This window comes from Oenanthe melanoleuca, chromosome 13, assembly GCF_029582105.1.
Source record: "Oenanthe melanoleuca isolate GR-GAL-2019-014 chromosome 13, OMel1.0, whole genome shotgun sequence".
NCBI lineage: Eukaryota > Metazoa > Chordata > Aves > Passeriformes > Muscicapidae > Oenanthe > Oenanthe melanoleuca.
In genome coordinates this window covers 15,132,472-15,158,504 of record NC_079347.1, presented here as the reverse complement: position 1 = coordinate 15,158,504, position 26,033 = coordinate 15,132,472, and the positions used below count along the sequence as shown (strand labels likewise).

General features: G+C 46.1%; 1 protein-coding gene across 3 annotated transcripts in view; it reads right to left on the bottom strand.

The window, feature by feature from the left end:
- Nucleotides 1-26,033, bottom strand: part of SLIT3 (slit guidance ligand 3) — a 463,613-nt gene that overhangs the window by 3,805 nt on the left and 433,775 nt on the right. For all 3 annotated transcript variants that reach the window (XM_056502336.1, XM_056502338.1, XM_056502337.1), the window contains 5 exons: nt 21,196-21,436; nt 20,448-20,578; nt 6,140-6,294; nt 3,598-3,883; nt 1,264-1,472 (listed from right to left, as the gene is read on the bottom strand). In XM_056502336.1, coding sequence (XP_056358311.1) covers nt 1,264-1,472; nt 3,598-3,883; nt 6,140-6,294; nt 20,448-20,578; nt 21,196-21,436 — 1,022 coding nt within the window. The remainder of the gene's footprint in view (nt 1-1,263; nt 1,473-3,597; nt 3,884-6,139; nt 6,295-20,447; nt 20,579-21,195; nt 21,437-26,033) is intronic.

Genomic DNA, 26,033 nt, shown 5'->3' with positions numbered 1-26,033 from the left:
TGAAAGAAAACCACATGAATATGCAGAACGATGAAAGGAGACAAAAACCTCCGCTGCAGGCAAGGAAAAATTATATAAAAACTGGGCTAACTAAAGCGGTTTTGTGAACATTTGGGGATCCGGAGCGGTAGAGGTCGGATCATTGTGTGTTCACCCAGCGCCAACCCCGGGCTCGGCGCTGTCCCTTTTTTGATTGTGGCTATCGAGGACCGCGTTTCGGTCGCAAAATAAATATCGTTTATTTTAATCATATTTAATTCGGCTTGATCTCGTTTTTATCTATAACAATAATGTGATTCAAGGCAAACAGATGGCACGAGAAGAGCCTTAATCGTTTATTGCTTTGTACCTGCCGCCACAACAGAGCTTGTCTGCACAAATGTGTAATATCCGGTGTAAGAGGGCCTGCTGGCTTTGATCAGCAGCCTGGAAGTGTTTTAATGAATGCTGAGTGCTGAGTCCTGCAACACTCCTGCAAAGTAAGAATTAGTTTTACCATGTCTGCTTCTCCAGAGCAAAGGTCAGCCTGCTGTGTGTGACACTAGTGGTCTGGGATACCTGAAAATGTCTGTGCTGTTCTGCAGTCCCTGTGCAGCATCCAGATACGTTTTGGTGATGAGCATGTGTAAAATTTGGAAAGTCTGTGGTTCATACACAGAAAAGGGACAACCTAAATAAAAATAATAGAATCCAGCTCCTTCCTTCTGAACAGGAGCAAAAAAGGGCAAAAAGGATGCAGTTAAAATTCATTGAGTTTCCAGGGAGTCTTCTCAGGTCAGGGCAGAAGAGCAGGGCCTCTGCCCTTGCAGGACAGTCCAGTGTGACCTGTGGGATTCCCCTGGAAACCTGCCCAATCTGAAGGAGTGAGCTGAGAATCTCTCATGCCACTTCAGAGGAGCAATTCCTCCTTGTAAGACCTCCCTTCCCAGCAATGCAAATAACTGATCCCTGCTTGCTGAGGGTAAACCTCACAACCTCTTCTTTAAACGTCCCACCCAAATCCTGGGAGCAGCAAAGATCGAGGATTCAGGAGACAGAGAATAAAACTCTTTGCTCCATGTTCCCGTTTCTCGATGTGATAGCAGCTACCTACTGTTATGTGGTTCTGTTCTCCCTACTGCTCTGCAGAGGCTGGCTTAGCTTTATCTTTTATTTGCCATTGCCCACAAGTCCGAGTTGCAGGGAAGAGAGGTGTAAAGCAGCTGTAAATTAGGTGTAAAGCAGGAATGCAGCAGCACAGCTCCAGCCCGGGACCAAGCCTACCTCTGTCGCAGAGCTCTCCGCTGTAGCCGGGGTCACATTCACAGTAGGGCTCCCCATGCTCCGACACCTTACACTGCCCGTGGCTGCATTTCAAAGTCCTGCAGGGGCTTGAGGAATTGTTCTTCTTGTCGCAGTAGGTGCCCGTGTAGCCCTCCATGCACTTGCAGGTGTAAGCAGCGCCGGCCGCCGTGCACTTACCGTGCAGACACCTGGGGAAACAGAAACATTTAGTGCTGCTCTTTGCTAGACATGAAAGTTCCTGTTCCCAGAAATGTTTGATTTTGGCATTTCTGCCCATTTAATTCCAGGACACTAATCCAAAAACAGCAGCTCAGTGTCAAACACTCTGGAGAAAACTGTGATTTTTCAGTGAATACTGGATAACATTCAGAGAATACATTTGGAATTTGTGAACCTAGGTAGAAAACATTAGGCTCTTCCATGAGCACAGACCAAGGCTTGGCATGCACACGAGACAGCTCACATTTACAGCACCAGCACGTGGAACTAAGTGCCAACAATCAAGCTGCATGCCCAGGCTTCCAGAGCAGATTACTGTACAAATAATATCAGGTGATGAAAACCAGTGTGATAAATGAAGGTGCCTGTGGCAAAGCTATGCACAGACTTATCAGAAGGCACCTGTAGTCGAGGGTTCCCTGGCTCCTGAGGTTTGCAGCGAGCTTTGGCATTTCCGAGGAACACCACAGGGTGGGGTGCTGATCCTTAGCAAGTTCTCTGACACTGTCTCCCCTTCTGGGACAGGGGCAGACTTGAAATGGGCTGAGAACAGCGAGGAAAGCAACTCTCTCCAGCCAAAGAAAAGCTGCTCAGGGCTTATAAACCTTTGGCATAATGCAACTTGACATAAGCCCACGTCTCTCTTATTTTTATTTTCTCTCTAGTACTTTAAAATTATTCCCTGTTTCTGTTAAATTTTTGTACATTTAATTTTTAAGCCTTGAACTAAAAAGGACAGATTATAAGAGCAGTTTCAGTCAGGTAATACTGTAATGAAGGGAGTCACAGTCCATATAGAGCAGTATTTTCTGCCACAGGAACCAGAGGTTGCCTGATCTTTACCAGGTGCATTTCCTCAGTGAGATTAACCAGTGAGTGTTGGAGCAGACACCTGCCAGCAGGGCTCCACACTCCCCTGGATACACCGGGCAGGGCTTTAGGGAGCCAGCTCCAAAAGGCTGAAGTGATTCAGGAAAGGTGGGACAGTGTGCAAGCATTAAAAATACACACAGCTACTTTCCTTAGCAAGGGGCTATGCTCATCATTGCCTCACCCTCCCTGGACTATGAGAGGAACAATCCCTCATCCTGTAAACATCTGGAGCTCCCTTATTTTTCTCTGTCCAACCACAGCAGCTTTGTGTTGACATTGGAAATTCAAGGAAACATTTGGGTCTTCATACCTTTGGTTTGTAAACTGTCAGGTGCTTTTCAACACCTTCCAGACTTCAGTACTTTGCAGAATTAGAACCAGAAGCAAGTTTAAAATGGTGCCTTTGCCAGGTTAAATTTCTGAGAGTGATTATTCACTGCATCAATTTACCTGTCAAAAGCATGTGCTCATGAAAAGAGCCTTCCAAGACAGCAACTGAAGTAACTTCTAAAACAAAAGTACTTCCATCTGCTTATGAAACAACATTGAAATATGCAGCCTGCTGCTCTGCACGGGACTGTTTCCTGTGTACTGGCCATAAGAAAGCTATTCATCCCGTGTTTCTGATGGAGATGTGGTTATTGAGCCTTTGAACTGTAAATACTTTACACTCAAGCTCCCTTCACATGCAACACCATGCTATTCTTTAAACTTGCACTTTAAAGGGCTGTTTCAAAGTGTAGTATTTAAGGCAGCTATTTGGGAAATTTAAAACTGCTCACACTGGAGTGCATAACGGTCTTCAGGGAGTAAGTTTGAAGACTGGGCTCAGTGCTGCTGGGAGAAAACCCCAAAATGTGTACCTCCCCCTCAGAGGCAGCTCTGCTCTGGATCTGTGCAGGCACCCACCTCCTGGGGTTAAGCCATGCCCATTAACAGGAGGTTTTGTATTTTAATGTCTAGAGTCACAGCTGAAGGAATGCCCTGCAGCATTAACAGCTGAACTCCTTCAGGACCACTGGCTCCTTTGGTGAGTCAGCACCATCTGAACAAGAAGTGGAAATTGAGAGCTGCCACAGATGCAGACTCACAACTGTCAATAACCTCATGTGGGGACCCAGCACCTCCAAACACAGTCAGATGTGGTTTTGCAAGATGAAATGTGAAATATGCATTAGCTGTAAAGCTTTTGCTCTCCCATCACCGTTTGTTTGAGCTTACTTGTGGTTAAGACAGGGATCTCCAATTTCCTGGTCACACAGAGGGCCCATCCAGCCTGGGTGACACTCACAGATCACACTGGTTTTCTCCAGGGATCGGCAGATCCCGTGCTTGCAGATGTTGCAGGATTTGCAGCCAGGAAGGACTCCCAGGGACTGCTGTGGTAAATCCTTGAAATCCTGCAGCTCGTTGTTGATTCTGACATCATGGATGCATCCATGAAAACCATTTGGTGTCTTGTCTGCACCCTGGCGCAGGGATGATAATCCAGTAGAGGTTGGGATCCCTTCAGATAAAAGCAAAAGGGGAAGGTTCACTTACACTTACAATAATAATAGTTAAATTGTAATTGCTGAAGCTTCTTTTGTCACAGCCCCTTAAAATCTTTGAATAATTAATTTGCATAGGACCTTTATAAGGTAGCACAATCTCATTGCTCATTCTGGAAATGGAAAGAAAAAAATAAACTCACTTGCCCAATCATCTGTAAGAAGTACATGACTAAAAACAAACAAACAAACAAAAAAACCCAAAAAACCCCAAAAAACCCAACCCAACCCAAACAAAAAAAAATCCAGAAAAACCAAAGCAAACCAAACCAAACCTTGTTTTTTTTTTTTTTTTTTTTTTTTGCCTGGTAGCCACATGCTCCTGTCCTTAGATAATGTTCCTTCTCTCTACAGTTTAATAGCAATTATTCTTCTGAAAGGTTTGAGGATGCCTTCATTTGGCTTTAGTGGGTCACAGTGTTAAGACAGGGAGTGGTAAGAATGCATCCCATGGAAAGTAGTGCTGGAAGGCTCTAAAGACAGGGAACAGCACTCCAAGGGCCAGGCCAAGGCTTTGTGGTGAGCACCTCCCATCTTGTTCAAGGGTTTGGAAGGGCTCACACAGCTGGATGAAGAACCAGCAGGTTCTTTTGGATGTTGTTTTATACCTTCCCCACTGATGCCAGCTTGGATGTACAGCTGCATTAGCACAGGCAATGCTTCCATTTTCAGCCATGTGAGGCCTCTGAACTTGCTGTCTATAAGTAATACCATTGTTAAAGGTGGTCCTAACACAAATCCAGCATCTGTTTAACTGAGTGTTAGGAGGAAAGTTGCTAGAACAGGTGATATGGTTGTGAGGTGGACAAAACTGTGAGCACCTGAAGGTTCATGTCTGTATTAACCTTACTGTAGGTCAGGAGCAATTGCTCTGGGGTAATTGAGGCAACTATAACTAAAATCACCTGCAGAGGAAGGGCAGCTGGCTTCCATGGGAGGGCTGCACATGAAGAGGTGGCACATGAAGAACAGGGGGGTTTAGAAAAAAGCAGGAGAATTTTAATAGGCCACAGCAAAAGTCTTTACTGAGGCCATGGATCCTGGTATCCAGCAGTCCTTCATTCCAGACCTCAGGTTTTTCCTGAGAATTTGTTAGGTACTTTTTGAGAATTAGTATTGATCCATGATGCTCATCCGTTAACAAAACTTTTTCATGGGATTAATTCCCAAGTTCCCTGTGTATAAATTGCTGCAGGATTGGTGTCTTTTGTGCTGTGCTAAAGGGAGAAATGTGATGGCCTCTGCACCAGCAGATTATCTTTGATGCACAATGCTCTTTAATAGCCTGTGACATTCTTAATAGGAACCAATTATAAAGATTCAGCTCTGTACAAAGCAAGATTAGCCAGTTTTCTGTTTTACAAGGGCAATATTCAGGGTTCTTTTAGAAAAGTGTTATTAAAGAAAATTATTTAGAAAAGCCTTGACCAGCACCAACTGAAGTTGGTAAGAGTTTCTACTATTGGCTGTGAGTTGGCTTCAATGATCTCATTAGAAAAGGCTCAAAGACTTTTTGAGTCTATTACCATTCTGCTGACTTTTGTATTTGGAATAGGCTGACTAAAAATTCAATAACTCCGTGTCACTGAAAGAGAGATTTCAACATTCAGTCCAGAATAGAACTAGGGGGGGTTCTGGCAAAAACAATCCAATGGGCAGAAACCAGCCTTTGTTCTGTCTCTTGTAACCAGACACCTAATCAGTGCTATAGTCATTATTCTGGGCATTGTTCCCCTACCCCATTTGGCCTCTTCTTCCCTCCAGATTCAGTACTTAATGTGAAAAAATTTCTTAACTGAGGTTTGGTCAATTCTAATATCTGTCTAAAACTGTGGCTTCAGTTTCCAATGAGAAAACTATTACCCAAGGTGTTCTTAGCTTGTGTGTTAAGATGTTTTTTAATCAGACACCTCTACCCAATTTCCAATTTTTAGACCTCCATAAAACTTCCAGCAGAAATACTGCTCAGTTATGGTATATTGGAACTCACTGACTATTAGTTTGCTTTTTTTGCCATAACAATTTGTGATACCCCCGCTGATCCACTTCCACTTCAGCCATGACACCTTGGTGCCAGCCAGTTCTGGAAGCTTCTGAACTGCCAAGTGGGCTGTTCCTGCAGTGGCTGTGTGAGAGCTTTCTCCACAGGATGGAAGATGATTTGTTTCTGAGAAAACATGTTAAAACCTCAATTCTAGAGCAACTCACGGTACCTCCAATGTAGAGGGGTGTGTTGAGGCTGACAGAAGATTGTTTCTGGAGCTTTCCCAGACTCTTGGGAGCCCCCTTGTCCACCACCAGGTTCAGGGTTTGATTCAGCATCACGAGTTCCACACTATGAAATTGCCCATCATTTACTGTTTCCACACTAAAAAGTAAGAGGGAAAAAAAAAAAAAAAAGAATTAGAAGATGAACAAGGAACAGCCTCTGCTTCTGTGACATCCTGTGTCCCTGTGGTACACCTTGCACAGCCCAGCGCTGGAGTTTGCAGTCAGAGTGTTCTCAGCAGTTCCTCCAGCAGGGAGGAGCAGACTGACACTGATCCTGTGCAGACAGTGCTGACACATGTGGAACACTTCAGAGGGCAGCTCATCAGGAGAGCAGCCACTCCAGGTGCTTTTCCCAGGGCAGAAAAGCAACTGTGTAGCTACATGGCACACTGGCTTTGGTGACAAAACTACCAAAAGATCCCATCCTGTGCTCTCAGCCACAGCTTGCTGCCCTCTGTCACACTGCTTGGTGCTCATGCTGCAGGCTGGATCACTGAAATAATTTTTTAAAATTCTCGTACGGGTGGTTTAAACTCTAATTATCTCACATGGGTCAGGAGAGATTGCAGTGTGGGGTGAGACAGCAGAAGCCTCTGAAACCAGCATCTCCTCACAGCACAAGTGTTCTGGAACTATGAACTGAGGAGTAAGGACAGACTGAAGTTCTTAAAGCCAGAGAAGGAATTCAGGAGGTTTTGGCTCATAAATGGCCTGTGTGCTTTGTTCAATAGCAGATAATCCTACCTGAACACGAGGAAAAATGACAAATTGCTACTCCTTTTTAAGGTTAAGGTGTAGATTGAAGCTTGAAGATAAAACAATAGGAATTGTTAGGTGGTGAGGCAGGGAGCAGGCAGCCATCTGAGCAGACAAGATGTTATACTAGTGTGTATTTATTGGTTTGTTTTTAACACTGATTTTTCAGATGCATGAAGCCTGCAGCAACCTCCTAGTCTGCACTCAAACAATCTTCACCTTCATCTCCTGTGCACTCCCTCAGACATTAAAAGATGCAGTGATATCATTCCATTTGCATCACGCAATCTTTTTTCTTTTATTTTCAGGGCAGCCTCAGCTCTCAAACCTTTATGCTGCATGGTGAAATTCTCTAAAACAACCAGACAGTTTCATGCACTCCTGGAAGCAGGGAGGGGCAAGGGTGGATTACCTGGGTTTCAAACTGGGGTGGTAGTCACAGATCTGATGGGATTTTCCCACTGCTGTAGGTGTAATTAAAAAGCACAGTATCTGTTCCATGTGCACTCAGACACCAGGGCATAACAACAATCTGATAACAGTAGTGGTAGGTCTGGAATGAGCCTGTGGGCTCTGTGAACTGCCCACAGGCACAGTGCAGCCTGTGAGCACCCTTTCCAGACTGCTCCCTTCAGGCTGGGGGTGCTGTTATGTGTGGACAATGACAGAACACACCAGCTTTGGGCATCCTAAAACACTGCTTGGATTTGGGATCGCTGCACATGTGGTGCACACCATAGCACAATGTCAAACTTTGGGTTTCTGCTCATTCAAATAAGCATGAGCTCAGCATCCTCTCACAGGAAGTTACAATTTCACAGGTCGGGTTCCCTTCAGGTGATTTGTAAATATGCAAGATCAATGTCTCAGAGCTGTTTACCCACACTTTCTTCACTGTCAGTGGAGAGGAAGAGACACACTCATCTCTAAATGTGAATCACCTTTTAGATGTGACCACTCTCAACCTAGATGACATGCTGTGCCCGTCTTTAGCACCCAGTCCTGCAGGGCTGATGTGTAAGGCTATTGCAGCAAGGAAATAGGACCTTCACAAACAGATTACATGCCTTGGAGATTACTGGAATTCAGTTATTGCTGGAAGAAGTTTCATTTTTATAGTGTTTTATGGTAGATCTGACATAACCAATTATACTTGAGAGATGTCAGGCAGCAAGTCAGCACTGCAGGCATTTCTGGGGATGTGCTGTTTGAGAGGAGCACACTGCTGTTCCAGACTGGAGCTGGCCTCTGCAGTCCTGCTCTCTCCATAGGTTTTTGGGATGAATCACAAACACACAGGTCTTCAAAACTTCATGTAAGGTTACACAGGTCATAAGGTAACAGACAGCAGTGTATGAGCACCTGTACGGTGTGGCTTTACATAAATAAACAAGTTAGTTCTGCCACAGAAAAGTTCCCAGGAAAGCTCTGCTGGCTTAATCACTCATTCCTGACCTGCAGGGGAAGACTGGGCTGTGGCTGCTGCCCATATCCAAGATGGTGAGAGTGTCCTGGGGAGAACTCAAGAACCTGGAGCTGATGGTACAGTTCCAAGAGTTTTAAAGAAAAAAACATGAAGGCTTGACACTGAACAAAACCACGATGCAGTTGGTCCAGCAGACACTGGACCACAGCAGTTGTATCAGGGCCCTGGCAAAGGCAGTGAGTTTGTGGGCCAGGATGAGAGGCAGAGGTTGTGGCTGGACTCACTGCCCAAGGGGCTGAGCCTGTGCCCCTGGGAAGGACAAGCCTGTCCCCACTGCACCCCACCTGAGTGCACTGCAGCGGGGCCACACCTTGGGCACTGCACTTTGTGGACTGGCAGCTCAAGGAAGTTTGGAAACAGCTGCTCTGGACTTGGAGTTTAGGTACTCTGGAATTCTGCTAAGTGTCTGCTGTGTTACAAGGAGCAGCTGTGCTAGGGCAACGCCGACTGGGTGATCCCTCTGTGCTCCCTGCTTATCTCACTGCTCTCTGCAATGCCTGGTTCCCAGGGGGAAACACTTGGACTTCCAGCTGAAAGGTGTGAGATAAATGGAAATGCACACGTGTAATTGTTAATCTGTGCAGAAGTACCAATGAAAGGGAGAAGTGGAGCCAAACCCCATAGGCTGTGAGAGCTGAGCACTGTGGAGGTGGGATGGATGGCTGTAGGATTTGGAGCCCTTCCCCAGCAGGATCAATAGCTGAAGCTAACACACAAACCACATGGTTATCTGCACAAGGCCAAGCTATGGCCATGTGTCAGAGGACAACATTATCACATCTGGCAGGACTGGCTGTTCCCAGAGCCAGGATTTCACAGGCATCCATCACCTACTCTCCACAGAGTGTGCTTTCTCCAGATTATGCCTTGACTAGCAGGCAAACAAAAGTCTGTGAGTCCTGGGAATGGGAGCAGCCACCCCACACGGTGCTGATGCCTTTCAGCACACCCAGAGCTGGTATTTTTGTTGGAAAGAGAGGTCCCGGTCTGCAGGAACACATGGATGAGTATTACTCTATTCTGATTCTTTCACTTTTTAACCCGGAATTAAAATAATCTTTGCCTGAACTTTGAGAAACAAAGTAACTCACAGCCATCACACAACACTGCAGTTTTGTAAAGCAGATAAAGTTAGAACAGGCAAAGCACTCATTTGCTGTTGAGAAGACACAGAGATATGATAGAAAAGCTGCATGTGGACAGCCAGGATGACAGGAAATCCCCCGCCAGCAGATACTTGTGTGAGAGCACTTACTGCTGCTGCTGCTGACGGAAAGGCATTCAGACGCCTTAGGATTCTGAGATGGAGACAACCGTGGGGGAGAGGCCAGTGGTGAGAGAAAAGCTGCACGAACTCTCCTCAGAGCATTCGGAGCCCCGGCAGTGGTCGGAGACAGCCGGAGACAGTGGCTTGGCCGGGGATGAAGGGCGGCGGGCGCTGAGCAGCGCACGCTGTGCGCTCCTCCCATCGGGGCCCCGCAGAGCCGCCCTGCCAAGGGTCCCGTGCAAACCCCGCTGAATCCCACTGGGATCGGGGCTCCTACAGGGCTCTTCCCTCTGGGGCCGCCGCGGGACGGACACACCCGCCTCCTGTCGGGGTTTATGGGGCCACCCCGCACCGAGCTGTCCGCCCCGAACGTGGCGGGATGAGCAGGGAATGCGGGATACGGGCAGGGAATGCGGGATACGGGCTGGGAATGTGGGATACGGGCGGGGAATGCGGGATACGGGCAGGGAATGCAGGATATGGGCAGGGAATGCAGGATGTGAGCAGGGAATGCGGGATACGGGCAGGGAATGTGGGATACGGGCGGGGAATGCGGGATACGGGCAGGGAATGCGGGATACGGGCTGGGAATGCGGGATACGGGCGGGGAATGCGGGATGTGAGCAGGGAATGCGGGATACGGGCAGGGAATGCGGGATACGGGCAGGGAATGCAGGATACGGGCAGGGAATGCAGGATACGGGCAGGGAATGCGGGATACGGGCTGGGAATGTGGGATACGGGCGGGGAATGCGGGATGTGAGCAGGGAATGCGGGATACGAGTAAGGAATGTGGGGTGCGAACAGGGAATGCGGGACGAGAGCGGGGAATGCGGGATACGGGCTGGGAATGCGGGATACGGGCAGGGAATGCGGGATGGGAGCAGGGAATGCGGGATAAGAGCGGGGAATGCGGGATACGGGCCGAGAATGTGAAGTGTGGGCCGGGAATTCAGGATGAGAGCCGGGAATGCGGTCCGGGAGCGCGGTGCAGCAGAGGGCGCCGTGGCACCGCGAACCGAGCGGACAGCCCCGCTCCCATTCCCGTTCCCAGCCCCATTCCCGGCCCCGCTCCCGTTCCCGGCCCCGCTCCCGGTCCCGGCCCCGCTCCGCCCGGGCTGCCCCGAGTCACAGTAAAGCCGAATCAACCCGTGCGAGCGAGCACCAGGAGGGGACCCGAAAGGTGCGGCAGGAAGAGCCCGGGGAGCTGGAGCCGCACCCGTGCCTTTCCCGGGGCGCTGACAAACCGTGCGCCGCTCCTGAGATCTTCCCAAGCCGCTAATACAGCCAGCAAAGTTTAGCTGGCTTCCAACCGCAGCGATTTGTGCCAACGCCACTGGATATTGTATCGTTTCCTACATATCCTTGTTGAAAAAAGGGCAGGAATTACGATTAAAGACTAAGTACTTGAAGTGTAAGTAAGGATTTCCAGGAATTTCATAATTAAACTTGCTGAAAAGTAAGGAGCAAAAGGAAGCGAAAGTTTCGCCTAAGGCAAAAGGATTTTTCAGGAGCCAGGCACCTCTGCTCTGGGTCGTGCTCGGCAGCTGCTGAGGACACACCTGGTCTGGCATTTCCCCACTGTGCTCATCTGCAGCACCCCTCCTCTCTCTCCATCACACCCGTCTTTCCACAGCTCACTTTGCATGCCTTGCACAGCCCAGTCCATTGCTCTTACTGGGGTTACCCTCATGGAGAGCTGGCCGTGGCATCTGGTCAAATTTGGCAAAAAGAAGAGGAAACTGCTGGGATGTGAGGAGAGCCCAGCCTCCAAAGCCCTGGGTCCAGCACCTTGTGTTCCCTCACAGGAAGGGAGGCCACTGGACAGGCTCTATGAAGAGAAATTAAACTTTCCCCTGAGAGGCAGCTCTCTGCTCCCGTTCTGCCAGAGCAGCTCCAGCGAGGAGAGCCAGTGGAGCCATTGCACAGGGCACTGCACACAGTGCACATGGCCTCTGCTGGCAGCCCAGACTCCACAACACAGAGAGGCAAAGGGAGAGGGATGTGTGTTAAGCATAAAACCCCAGGGAATACAGGAAGGAACTGATTTCCACTCTCATTTTTCAGCTATTTCTCTTCTTCCCCCTATATATTTTCTTTCCCCTCTATTCCAGCCCCAAGCACACACAGATGTTTTAAACACTGACTCCCCTTGCCCTAATACCCATGAGATATTTAGAGCTGAGCCACTATAAATATGCCAGTGAACAGAAATGCATTAAAGGATTAAAGCATTCAGTTGGAACTTGTAAAATTTGGGCTTTGAGGTCAGGCTTTTTTTTTCGCTGTCTAGTAATATACCTTTATTGTAGACAGCAGAGAACAGCAGGACAGAGGAGTCAAAACCAAAAATAGCTTTAAGTATCACAGCAAACTGTGTCACTGAGGAGATATATAACCATCAATTATGCAAATGAGAACATTAATTCATTAGCTACAGTCTCCAGATTTTCCTGACCTCTGTCTTAATGGGTACACGCCTCATTTGACACACAAAACAAAGGAAACACAAGGATGGTAAGAGACTGGGGGGTGAAGGCCATGGGGAACACTGAACTTAGATAATTGAGAACATTTAAAGTAGAAGGCAATAAACAAGAATACATGCCCAAAAGAGTTTAAGGAGCTTACAGCACCAGAGAAGAGGTACCAAAATGAAAAGCTCAAGGTGAGAGCTGCAGGGAACTGTGCTGAGATGTCAGCAGTTTGGGAGCTGTGAAACTCACACGGTGCCAGGCTGACTGCGGGTATCAGCAGTGATGGGTTCTCACCTTTCCAAGCTACACTTACCTCCTACCCTTAGTTCCAGCTATAATCAGTCCTTGGCCTAAAATAGATTTAAACTTCTCCATAGCAACAAAGGCAAAATCATAATTGGAGTGGTGTTTGTGCTACCTCCACAATAACACATCACTTCAAGCACTATCATCTTCAGGAGCTGAATAAAAACCACATGTTGAGAAAAAAGTATGAAAAATGCTAATGAAACACAGGACTAGGGAAATAAGAGGTGAAAGGAATATTAAAGCACTCAAGTTCACTTTCAGCTTCAAATATACTCTTTTGTTATGTTCAATCCTGTTTTACATGACTTGAGTGTTAGGTCTTTCAGGCTGAGAGTACTCAACATTAAGAGTTTTTGCCTTGATACCTCCATTTTAATTTGCTTGGTTTTATACCTTTTCTCCTACTTACAACTTTGTAGACCACCCAAATAAGCCATCTTTCTCTTCCTGGTGTTTACAGCCCTTGAACACTGGCAGCTGATTACCATATCTCCCTTAATGATCGTTTGGCCAGGCTATGCATATCTAATTTCCAGCCATAATTCAATTCCTGCAGCACCCCTGCCAGCAGTGAAAGTCATTGTATTACAGACCTTCTAAGGGAAAAGCAAGGACCTTTTTTACACTCCTGCTACATGCAATTAACACAATCCTGACCCCTTTCCCAAGATGATTCATAAAAGGGTCACTCACCCAGCCAGGGCAAACATTGCTTGTTTGCAGTGGGTTCTCACAGTGTCCCTGACCTGGGTGAGGTCTCACAGCTTCCTCCAGCCCCACTGCTTGGAGCAGAAGTTGCTGGGAGCAGAAGCTGCACCAGCAGAGCTGGATACCTCATTCTGCTGAGAATGTGTTAAAGCAAGTGCAATGGCAGTAAAACCAGCTGGAATGCACTTCTGAAGTCCAAGGGCTCTCCTGAGAGACAGATCAGAGCGTTGCTCCCTGCCCAGCCTCTCCACCAGGATGCCTTGGCTCCTCACTGCACACGGTGGCATCAGGAGCTACCACATCCTGGTGTCCTCACACTGACATGCACCAGACAAAATTACAAACCCATGAAATACAGAGTCAAGATTCTGCAGTGCTATTGAGTGCCATGTCCTCCCCAGCATTGCATGGGTACAGCTGAGTGTCACACACCAGGATAGGCTGTGACACAGCCCCTGGCCCCACCAGGGCTTGGAACAGAGCAGGGTGCATGGGGTCACCTTCTAGAAAAACAGCTCTGCCACTCAGCTGGTTATCAAATCGCAGGTTCTGATGAGAAAATCCACCAGGTGCCTTCACAGTTGTTACATCAGGCAGTACTTTAGACCATCTATCCCCTTTTCAGCTCTGGAAAATATGCAGGTATTAGCAGCAGGGAGTAAGGCTGCTGCAGAGTACAATTAACAGGGCATCCAGTCAGATTGAAAGAGAATGATGGGTTTTACCTGAAACGGGAGGCTAAGCCCAAAAAAAAAAAAAAAATCATGTCTATTTAGAAATTGTTTCCATCTCACTATAGCAATGTTCATACAGCTGGATCTTCTCCTTCCACAGAAATGACCAAACCCATTGCTGTTTGACAGCTGCCATGCCCACCTTTCCCCCCAGCACTGGGGCATGCTGTGGGTCCCACTTCCAACTGGGAAGAAACACAGAAATTACCCTGCACAGACCCATCCTGCACCTCCTGATCTCCCTCAGCTCCAGGTCTGTGTGTGCTGCTTCCAGCAGAGGCTGCATCGATTGGATCCAGAGCCATAGATGGGATATGAATCTATCACACATGGTACACATCTAAGCTTTGTGTTACTCATCATGTTCACAAGAAATTTACAGGCAGGAAAAAATAAACATATTAGCTTGCTACATGTTTTTGTAAGGCAAAAAACCTCACAATTTAAGACATGAGCCAGTCATTAGTGCACAGGAAGTTTATAAAGTAATTTTGATTATGATTAGGTTTATTCCATCAGTTTCTATTATGAAAACACTTCAACCTTCCTCTGATGCAATCAGTATTAACCAACTTTGGCAATGCACTACTGGACCAGTGACCTATGGTGTAGCAGGAAAATGCCTTTAGAAGATATTTGCAACCTTTCTCCAGCCTGGCCTCTGCTGACAGGGGATGTCTGAGTGCAGACTCACAGCTCCAGACTCTGGCCCCTGAATAAGGTGACCTGGAATTCAGAGAATGTAACTTTTATTTTTGTCATTACCACAGGACAAGTGGCTTTAGATGACCCATTCCTAACTGCTGTACCTGGTACCACAGACAGGCCAGCACTGGCTCACTTTGTGAAAGGTTTTGTTTTCTTCTGGCAAAAAGCTCACTCTGAAACACCCTATACATGTGTGAGACATGAAGTGTGGGTCTGCAGCTTCTGGGTACTCAGACATTGAGCTGAAGATAATGAGCTGGGTGGAGACAGAGAGCAGATGAGAAACTGTCATTCTTGCAAGAGATACTGCAGAGATTTACAAAGAAAAAAATTAATTCAGCTTAACAAGATTTTGCCTGCAAAGTCCTTTGGCAGCCTAAAGGACAAAACTTTACCCTTCCTAAGCTTCAGCTCAGCAGGAAAAAAAGTTTCCATGTTTCATGAAAGCAAATATTTGAATCTCAACCTAGTGATAAAAGTTAAACGATATTTTAAGGTCTTGACCTTACATTTTCACTGTCCTACTTCACAAAAATCCAAGAAAAACTAGGAAATGCAATGTTTGTAGCTTGACAAGAACTCACACATACTTGCCATTTTTCTCCCATTTAAATACTCCAGAGCCCTTTATAAAGGTAAAAAAATAACTCATCTGTCCTTTGCCTTGGCTCATGCAAGATCTATAAGTACATTCAGATTTTACAATTTTTCCTGTGCAGGTCAGAGACTAATGCCAGTTTCCTTCATTATATTTGATACAGAATCCCTAAGGGGTACCTGAAAAATAAGGAGTGCGTGATAGAAAGAATAAAATGAATTGCAAATATGCAGAATTGTAAAGAGCTCAGTGATGCCTCACAGAAATGTCTGAAAAACAGCCTATTTAGAGCCCATGCAGAGTATCAAACAGGCATCCCACCAGGGATGAGCACAGCACAGGCTGCAGACTGTGAAGGTGTTAGGAAGAAAAGGACCAGTCATGCAGTGCACTCTGCAAAGACACTTTTGCCAAAAACTGAGTTTGACAAGCTCTAATAATGATCCAAAGAATAATTAATGTTCTCACTCCTCCAGCACATTCCTCCCCAGAAGGCAGAGAATTAATGGTGAAGCCTCCCAGGCTTTACTGCAGATAAGCAATATCAGCTGAAGAGACAATGGCGCAAAATCCCTCTCTGTGGAAGGTGTGGATGTTCTTCCACTACCAAAGCAACTGTTCAACCTCAGAAATTTGAGTGGAGGACTGAAGTCCTTGGGGAGCAGCACATCCATTCAGCAGTGGCATGGCCAGGACAGTGCTGGACACCAACTCCAGAGCCACAAGCACAGCCTGAGGGAGTTGAAGGGCACAAGAGTTTGCAGACGCCACCAGCATAAGAACCTTGTGCTGTTCCACAGGCTGGAGGGACAGGGGAGCAGGAACCTCACCCTCCAGAGACCTGCAGCACATTTCTGAAACACCTTTCCTGTTTTTCGTGCCTTTCTCTACATTTTAGCATGCACAGGGAACCAGATTTAATTTGTCATCTTGCAGTCATCACATCTGAAACAGATACAGTAGGAATGTAAGCTCCTTCATTTCAGGCCTTTTTCTTTAACCACAGGAACATCCATCTATGCTATGTAAGAGTCAGCCAGACCATGAGAACTGCATGATACAATCTACAAGGAATATATTTAATGATGTAGCATTTCTGAAAGCAGATTATGCAAGGATACTTTTAAAAGGAATTATAATGCAATTTGGGTGTAGTCTCTACAGAAAGACAAATATAATTCATTCTTATCTTTTCCTAACTGCCTCCTTTTTCACTGCTGTCAGGAACTCTGCATGAAAACATGATTTTACACCAACGACGCCTGCATCTTGCTCTTTACCAGATATGACAGTCTGTATGCAACATGGCAATCTGGGAACTCTGGAGGGAATTACATCAGCAGTTTGTGTCAAAGTTCTGTTTTCCATTTCTATTAGGAAGGATTATTTCAGCATCCAAATCAATATGACTGTATGGCAGCATAAAATCTATTGGAGAAAAGTTTACAAGTAAGGTCTTATCTCTGGCTCAAGGAACAGATGTGGGAAAAAAGACTGAAAATATGGAGTTCTCCCTATAGAATACAGTTAAACAGATACCAGTGTCAATGGCTGAATGATGGAACTATGAAATGAACTGTTCTTTGTTAATTCAAACTTTTAACAATTGGATTGTGGTAGTAAATAAAAGCAGCATGTTCTTTACCAGTTGTCATCTTTAAATTAAGGTACAACATTGTGTAAAAGATTTACTTCATTTGAAGAACTCACTGCTGGAGTGGCACCAAGTACTGCCATGACATGGAGGAGTAACTCTGAGCAGTGCAGAAACCAGGAGAGAAATAAAGCACTCAGATTCATGTTCTCATTTGTCCACATATAGAATATTTAAATAGAATAAGAGAAACAATAACTAGGAATCCTACTTTAAAAATGGATCTTTTGTAAGAGCTTTACTCTGACATCCAGGAAAAACCATTTTTCTGCAGATCACAAGTGACAGGTTCCAGTAAAAGATCAGACAGATTTTCTTTTAAAGGGTGAGCTCTGTCATTGCCTTGTATTCTATTAATGGATTAACTTGTATTTCTCCCTAACTTGATGATAATCACAGTGAATTTTAGGTAGTCTTTTTCACTGGACATGTGCTGACCTTTACCTGACTGGAATGAAAGAGAAGCCCAATGTCAACTTTAACCTTCCTATCCAAACCTACCACAGGAACAAACACATGTTAAGCAAAGCTGAATGTACAGCTAGTTATCTTGGGCTTTTCCAGACTGACTTGGTAATGCAGTCCTGGTTCAGTCTGCTCAGAGGAGCAACTAAAATACAGGAACGGGTTCCCTCTGGTAGCCAGGGCCAACCTGCCTTCCCAGAGGAGTTAAAAATGAACATCTCTTTCCTGGCAATCCACTCCTATGGCACATCCCTGCCCTGCAGCAGAGCCCCTCAGAGCTCACAGTGTGTGTGCTGCAAACCTTCCCCCAGCTTTGTCCCACGGGGCTGGGGCACAGCCTGGCACTGCAACACAGGGACTGCTTCATCCCTGTGGAAAAATACCACCAAGTGTGACTGACTCACTGCTGGCTCCCCAAACAACAGCTTTTATCTCATCCCTACAGGATATTACCTGTATTAGCCAAGCACTTTGCTAATTTTACTGTTCATAAGTACTATTAATAAATCTTATCGTGGAGACTCTGATGAGCAATTACAGATCATGTGGCTTGCCAATGACTTCCCACATCCCATCCTGAGAGTACCTGAAATAGCCAGAGAAACATCTCAGTTACAACCCAGGACCAGGTCAGTGACAGATTTCCTGCAGCTGGAGCTGGCACAGCTCCCACCAGGCAGTGTTTTAAGGCCTCCTCCTCTTCTGGCAGACTCTTCTGGGGAAAACCAAGAGCCAAACCCTGCTCATCTAGGCCAAAAAGTGGACTGCTTTGGAGGGGAGCAGAACATGATATGGCTGTGAAAATTAATCTAATAGCCTTCAACAGAGCTTTGCAAAGGCAAACAGTTCATTTTTGCTGGAACTGAAATGAGGTGTCTAAACAAGACAGCAGGGAGGAGGCAATGGGGAAGGCAAACTGTTTTACCAGTGGTGAGACCAGGATGTTACAGGTTCTCCTGGCAACCTTGTTTTTAATGACAAATGAAAATTGTAGCAGTTGAAGAAAAGATTTTCCCAAATTCTTCATGCTGAGATAAAATGCATCACACTGAACCAGCCATTCATTTCATCAAAATGCAGATTAGAAGGAAATGCAAATAAAAGTCCAGATAAACCCATGGGAACCAGATCCAGGTATAAGCAGACTTTAATTTCCCCTGAGAAAGCCTCTAAACAATCCAGAAGGTATTAGTGACACAATTTAGAAATGATGGCCAATGCCTGGATAATGGAAATAATTGACCATTGTCCAAGCTACTAAAGGAAATGGGGGATTTTCTCTTATTTGGTGTTTTCCTGTCAAAACTCTGTGCCAAGCTAGAAGTCATGTCTTAGGCCAAAGAGAGCTCATGCCTTAGCTAAAAATCAAACAGAGAGGTCAAACCTGATCCACTTATGCCTTCTACCATTAAATCCTATGTTTGTAAGGGGACAAGCAGGTTTTCCTGCTCCTTCTTCAGCCTTTAAGGAAAACAAGTCTTTTAATCTATTTAGAGGCCCTTTCTGACATTCTTCAGCTGCAGTTTTTCTCAATCAACCTAATCTTTTCCCATCAAGCTCCATGCTAATCCCATTTTGCTCCACTCCTTAAACTAATAAAAGATTAGAGTGACATTTCAGAAAGGGCATCGTATTAAGCAGCTTCTTTGGCATCTCAGCAGACCACAGCACACAAGATGTGGTGAACAGGCCATTAATCTTATGGTAATGAGGTGTCAGTGTGAATGGAGCCCTCCCTCCTCCTTGATCCTGCGAAGGGCGTGGGGACAAGGAGGACACGGCACCCACCACCCCTGGCAGCTCTGCCAGAAGGCAGCAGATCCATGCAGGGCTGTTTCTGTGCTGGTGGCAGCAGCTCCTGTCCCAGTCTGCTGTGCTGTGACCATGGCCAGCAAACACCCACACGGACCTGTCACCCTGTGCTGCCCACACACGTAACGAGCTTTCTAATTAGCAGCATAAAACTGTTTATCAGCTTCAGCTTTGCTCTACCAGCTGATCATTTAGGATGAGCTACCACACACAGAGACATTTTTCACACCCCTCCATCCAGCTGGTGAAAACCATGGGCAACTTACTTCCTTCATTCCTACAGGGGACAAGCCAGTGCTCTTCCTGGCAACATGTCTGCACTGGTATTATCCAGTCTACTATAATACAGAAAGAATGTTTTCATTTTCTTCAAAATGTCACCCTTCTCCTAAAGAAAATTCCCTGGGAAGCTCAAGTGTTAGCAAGTGATGAGAAAAGTTTCTGAGAAAAATACGAGGTGGGTGATGCGTGATGACACCCACCCTATCCCTTGCCCTAGCAGGATGCTCTAGCAGGAATTGCTGCTCTGCTGCACACAGTGCCAAAATGCTCTGTCTGTGTGGTCACAACTCCATCTATGCTCAGAGTAAACTGGAGCAACAGGGCTTGAAAATAACAGCCAGAGGAGAGGGATGCTGAAGGAACTGTGGGCAAAAAAGGCAGCACATTCCTCCTTCCTAAAGAAATGTCTCCTTGCATTTGCTTTTCTTTCTTGTGACTAGTGAATAAAACCTGTGGATTTCATATCCTCAAAAGCCAAGTGTCTGAAGGTCAAATTACCCTACAATCTACCTTTGCCATTTGTGCTTTTTTGTGGTTGTGTAGTTATAGGCAAGAATTTCCTTAAAAATATTCACCCTGTAGAAGAGTTCAGCCCTTCTACTATTTGAGACACTCTAACCCTGCAGTTGCACATTCACTGTTCTGTTGTGGTACAGTCACTTAATGCTAGATATCAACAAAGAAATGGATTAATTTGAACTATTTCAAGGACAAAATTCACCAGAAACCAAAACTTCACAGTAGATAAGAAAATGCATTTTTCTACAATTACAGGAGGACACAGCATCACTGGTATTGCCAGTAAGTGTCAGTTTTTACCCATGCAGCCTTTAGCTAAGTCTTTATTCCGACTTTCTCATCTAATGACATACATAAAAGAGATACCTCGAAGTAAAATAAGAAGTTTTTCTCTGATGCACATTGCTCAGAAAAATCCTACCTCTCCTCCACCAATTTTGGAAGTCAGTTGTCTTGGCAGAGCTTAGCCACTTACCTGTATACTGTGGTGGGTGGGGAGTTCAGGGTGTCATAGATGAGCCTCACGTGTCCTTGGTACAACTCCAGAGCCAAAGGATCATTGTCTCCTTTGTACAGTAAGATGCCATTGTCCTTGTCTGTGGCTACCTGTGAAACATTCATAACCACGTAAAATTGCTTGAGAATTATTAATAAAAGAAGTAAACCTATATTTAAAATCAAACCAAAATAATACGTGCAATTCAAATATACTTTAATACGTCATATATGTAACCAGAAATGAGAGCAAGAGCCAGGAGGCACAAAAAGGTCTTGGTGTCCTTGGGTGGGCTCAAACACAAAGGTCAACTTCCCATTTCACTTAAGAACCAGTTTTCAGTTGTCTTATGAACTTAGGCCTGTAACAAAATCCCAGGCCTTTTGTCTGTTGAATAAGCAAAATACTGTCCAGAGAGGTCAGTCAGAGCAGCCTGTTTTATGTCATGACATTAAACACCAAGTTGTACAGGATGAAACACAATGCTATGAATCAGAAGGAAGACATGGAGCATTCCTGAATCATCCCTGGCTGTGTTGCCAGTCAGATTCTGGAGGCAGGATGTGTGCCCACAAAGGTACACTGCTGCCTCAGTCTGTCCTTCACATTTCAGTGAATTCAGAGTAGGAGCGGCTCAGAAACGGGCTGGTTTCCCCAGGATGCTGGCCAGCCCTGCCAGCACGGGACACAAGCACACCCGGGCACGCTCGGGGAGCGTGTGACCAACCTGCAGGGAGATGTTGGCCTGGGGGCGGATCTTGGCGGAGGGCAGCTCCACGTAGGAGTCCTTGCCCACGAAGTTGACGGTGATGAGCTTCTCGCAGCGCGGTCCCGCGAAGCCGGCCAGGCAGCGGCAGACGGGCTCGTGCTGCACCAGCACGCACTGCGCGCCGTGCTGGCACTCGTGCTGGTCGCAGGGGCTGGTCTGCAGCAGCACCATGGGCGGCGGCGTCTCGCACAGCAGGCCGCTGCGGGCACAGAGCGAACAGCGGGTCACGGCGCGCCCTCACGCCTTCGAGCGCAAGGCCTTCAGTAAATAAACACCTGCTTTCATTCTCTTTACTTGTCTAGCCTTTGCTTTAGGCAGCCACCCCGAGGCATCATTTCTGCTGAAGGCCTAGGCACGTTTCAGCCAGGTCTTTTTCTCAGGTTCTGAGCCTTTTTCTCAGGCCGTGAAACTTTCTCAGCTCCAGCCAGGATTTTTCCCAGGCTGGAGACTTTTTATTTACTGTAAACACAAGAGATAGAATCATAACAGAGATAAACACCTGCTAGATCCATGGGAAAGCCAGGGAGAAGAGGTGTCTCTTTCTCTGTCCAATGAATTGCCTGTATTTTGTTTTTCACAAAGTACCTTATTTAAAGCCATGGCTTCCTTCAATAAATTGCTCTTTCTTGCACCAAGTAAGAGAGTGCCTTGTTGCTGTTTTTTCTCTTTCTACGGCAACAAGTTTCTGGTGACCCAGGTGGGATGACAGTCATGAGTTATTCATACAGTTCTAAGTTTGGTCCATTTACATATCAGGGGTTAATCCTCCAATTACAGCTTCAGGTAATGAAGTAATTTACTCCAAGTTTGCTCCCCCCCAATTCACTATTTACATCTCTCAGGGCCTGAGACAGTGAGGTTTCTTTGAGTTTCAGGCCTAGAGAGGAAATAAATATGAATAAAATGGGAGAACAGGAGCTAGAGGCTATGGAGTTTTAGAGTTACACACTAAAGCAGTACAGGATCTGAAAAGTGTAAAAGCCAAAATCCAGCAGCACTGCCATTTGCTTTGGAGTAGCAGCTCTGAGGCCCAGCCACTGTGTGCCTGATGTGAAAGGAGCACAGCTGAGTGCTGGCAGGAATCTTGTGCTGGATGGGAACAAGCCAGGCAGACACTGAGAGCAGCCTGTACTGCCCTCTGCACTGCTTCTTCAGCTCTGCAAGGCATGCAGCCTGCCTGAAACAGCTTCCACCCTGACTGTCCCCTGCAGAGGTTCCCAGTGAAATCTGTGAGCCATTTAAGCCCAAACCTGAGACCTCCCCATCCTAGATCTGTGATTTGAGTCTACTCTGCTCTTTTAAGTGGCAAACAAGGGGACCCCTTTCCAGAGGTACCAGCAGAACTGAGCACTGCTAGCCCAGCCTGTGAGCTTCACTCTACCTAATGCCCATTGTTTTATTTTGTCTTCGGCAGCAAGGAGAAAACAGAAGGAAAATTCAGTGTATATAATTTTAATTTTTTGGAAGTTAAAAATAATCATAATAAAAAATCCATGTGACCTGCAAGAGCCTCCACTAACAGAAAGCAAATGTTGGAAGAAGCCAGAGTGTCTGTGCTTAGTGCTGTTCTGAAAGATTCCCCAAGCTCCTGATATGGCTCCTGCACACCTTTGCTTGCTGTGACACCCCTCTGGTGCATGGCTTTACCAGGGCAGCTCTCCTGATACTGGCACCTAGAAATTACATTAGCAACAGTATCTGTCAAGGCCCTTTCCTTTTTAATTTTAAACATTTTTTAACAGTATATATTTAGAAATAATTAATAGGATTTATTTTCCCAGCAATGGAATGTGGAACACAGCCTGACTTCCATAGCTTGGCCAAGTCCATTCTGCCTGGTACAATCTCATCTATTTAAATAATCACTGTGAGTTCCTTGCAGCAATCTGTCCCAGTGGAGAACTCAGAAGCATCTGCACCACAGAGAAGCAGTGCTTCCATCAGGCTCTGCAGCTTAATGTGTGCTTCCCCACCAGAGCAGCATTTATCAGGCAACACTACTGTGAGGCTGATTGCTGGAGGGAAGCTTTGAGAACTTGGGGTTTATTCAGCAGGGCTCACAAATTCTCTAAAATGTTTTCATCTGCAGGGGGCAAATGAGTGCTATTCTGGGAAGAAAACACTGCAAACTTTTCAGGAGGAAAGCATGTTCTGCAGTTGGGAGAAGTTGGTGAGTGCTAAGGAAAGGTGCTGCAAGGAGCACAATTACACCTGACCAGTGAATGGGAAAGGATGAAATAGGAGAGTATGTGCATGGTGCCACTATTGATTTTTGGGGCTGTCATGAGAGCCTCATTGTACATGAGGCCCTACTTACACTGTTTAGAATTACCCAAGTGCCATTTTTTCAGCCATGAGAGGATGGAAGTTTGAACATCTTTTTAGTGTGTGGCTCCAAGTGGCTTTGACACACAGCGTAGTGACAACCATAAAATCATTATAGGCCTGTGCATTCATTACAACAGCATAAGCTCTGGATAATTGGGAGGGCACTGCAAACTCACTGCTGGAAAATTATTCCTGATACTTAGCCAAAAAACTTAATTAATCATCATCTTAGGTCTCCTAGTTACCTTTGTCAGACCAACCCTTGTGTTCTCTCCTTTTCATCAACACTTGCAGCCTTCAAACACTTGCAGAGTTATCTCCTTGCCACACATCACCATGCCCAAGGCAGCTGTGAGGACAGGGGAGTCTGTAACCCTGAACATCAGAAGGCTGAACTCTGTCAATCACCATATTTGAATTTGTAATCTTAACAGGAAAAATCCCAAACCTCAGAACACCCTTCAGAGCAGCAAGCCTTTAAACTACAAAAGGTTTGAGTCATGGAAAGAATAATGAGATCATATTTTGTTAGCAGAATTTTAATCCTGAAATCAAACAAGATCAGGGACTAGTCTGCATGGAGAACACATGGGGCTCCATCCTGCTGTCTGCCTTGGCAAAGGGAGTGTGGTAGTGCTCAGTGTGAGGTTTTTCTCCCCAAAGACCCTTGTCTTCCTTGCATCTTGCACAGGAAATTTAGGGAAGTGACATGGACTAGTGGAAAGAAAAGAAAGCAAATAGGAGAACTCAAGTTAATCCCGACTGTGCTGTTGAGAGGCAGTGGGATTAATTTGCTTGCCCATGGCTGCCTTGGGCTGTGGAGTGCTGTCTAAGCTGGTAGTTGAGTTTTGGAGCTTTGTGTAGAAAGATGCTTCCTCTACTTGGAGGACTGTTAGTGGAATGAGACCCCCTCATTTGATCAAGACAGAAGACTGGACTGTTCCAGGTTCTGCTCTTGATGCCCCTGGTGTGAAACCAGACAACCTGGGGCACTGCCTAAATGGCCAATAGAGCTCTTTGGTACATGGGAAGGGACCAGACCAGTGTCCCACCTACCCCTGCTGCTCCACCCAGCTGTGTCAGCTCAGAACATCTCTCACAAACACTGTGACTCTGCTTTCCCAGAAAAAACCCCCCTCATATTCATCACTGCCTAGTGCTTACAGGCCTTAAAAAATCAGGGGACCTGCAGCAAGTCTCCCAGTCAGTCCCATCTGATGACTGGCTCGAGTTACCCTTGACTCCAGACATGGCTTTGCAATCCCCTTTCTCAACTCTAACAACTACATAACACTGAGGATTTACATCCCACAGTCACATTAGCCTTACCAGCCACCAATCTGCAGGATCCCTAAGGCCATCAAATGGACTGAAGCACAGAGTGAAACATGGAGAGAAGGGTATGAATTTGAAATTCAGAGGATAGCTGATACCTTGCAAATAACAAGTCTGATTCTGTGAAACCGTGGGCTGACATCATGTTATACATCAATGCCTATTCAGGGAAGGCTGTCTGCTTTGCAACAGAAATGTGTGTTGAGAGGGAAGGAAAAAACCCCAAAAACAGCAAGAATGAAAGCAAGAAGAATGAAAACAGTTGCAGATACAAAGCAGAGAAGATGATTTATAAGTGTTCATGCAATTTCTGCTTTGTCAAGACTGATCTTTTCAGGTACTCCTTCTTTGTCTCATGTATGTATTTCAAACACAGAAAAGGTTTAGCTGGAAGGAAGCCAGTATCCAGCCCCAGGCAATGATTAGTGAATCCATTTGGAGGAGCACACTTATCTTTGACAGACAGAGAGATTTCCAGGAGTCAGATATATTGGCAGCTGTCAGAATGAGAGGCTGGAAATTTACAGCCTGAGTCATATTGAGCTCGTCCAAGAGGCACAGAGACACTGCCACAAAATCTTCAGACTCCAGTTTTCCTTGCAGCCAGTTGTGAGGGTTCATAAATGCAATTTTATTATCCTTTGCTCACTCTGGACATGCAGGGTTTATCTCCATATAACTTATGAGAATGTCTTAGGGGGTGTGCTCAGTGTGTTAGCAGGGATGGCTGGGGCAGGCACTCACACAGCACTGCCCCAAAATCACCAGGCCCTGTGCCCAGTCAACTTGTGACAACCTCCTGCAGGGACAGGACAAGAGGCACCCATTGCCATGGGATGGGAGATCAGTGGTGTGTTAGAGCACCCATTCCCAGGAAGGACAGATCAGTGCTGTGTTAGAGCACCCATTGCCAGGAAGGACAGATCAAAGCTGTGTCAGAGCTCCTATTCCCAGGAAGGACAGATCAAAGCTGTGTCAGAGCACCCATTGCCATGGGATGGGAGATCAGTGCTGTGTCAGAGCACCCATTGCCAGGAAGGACAGATCAGAGCTGTGTCAGATCACCCATTCCCAGGAAGGACAGATCAGAGCTGTGTTAGAGCCCCATTCCCAGGAAGGACAGATGAGTGCCG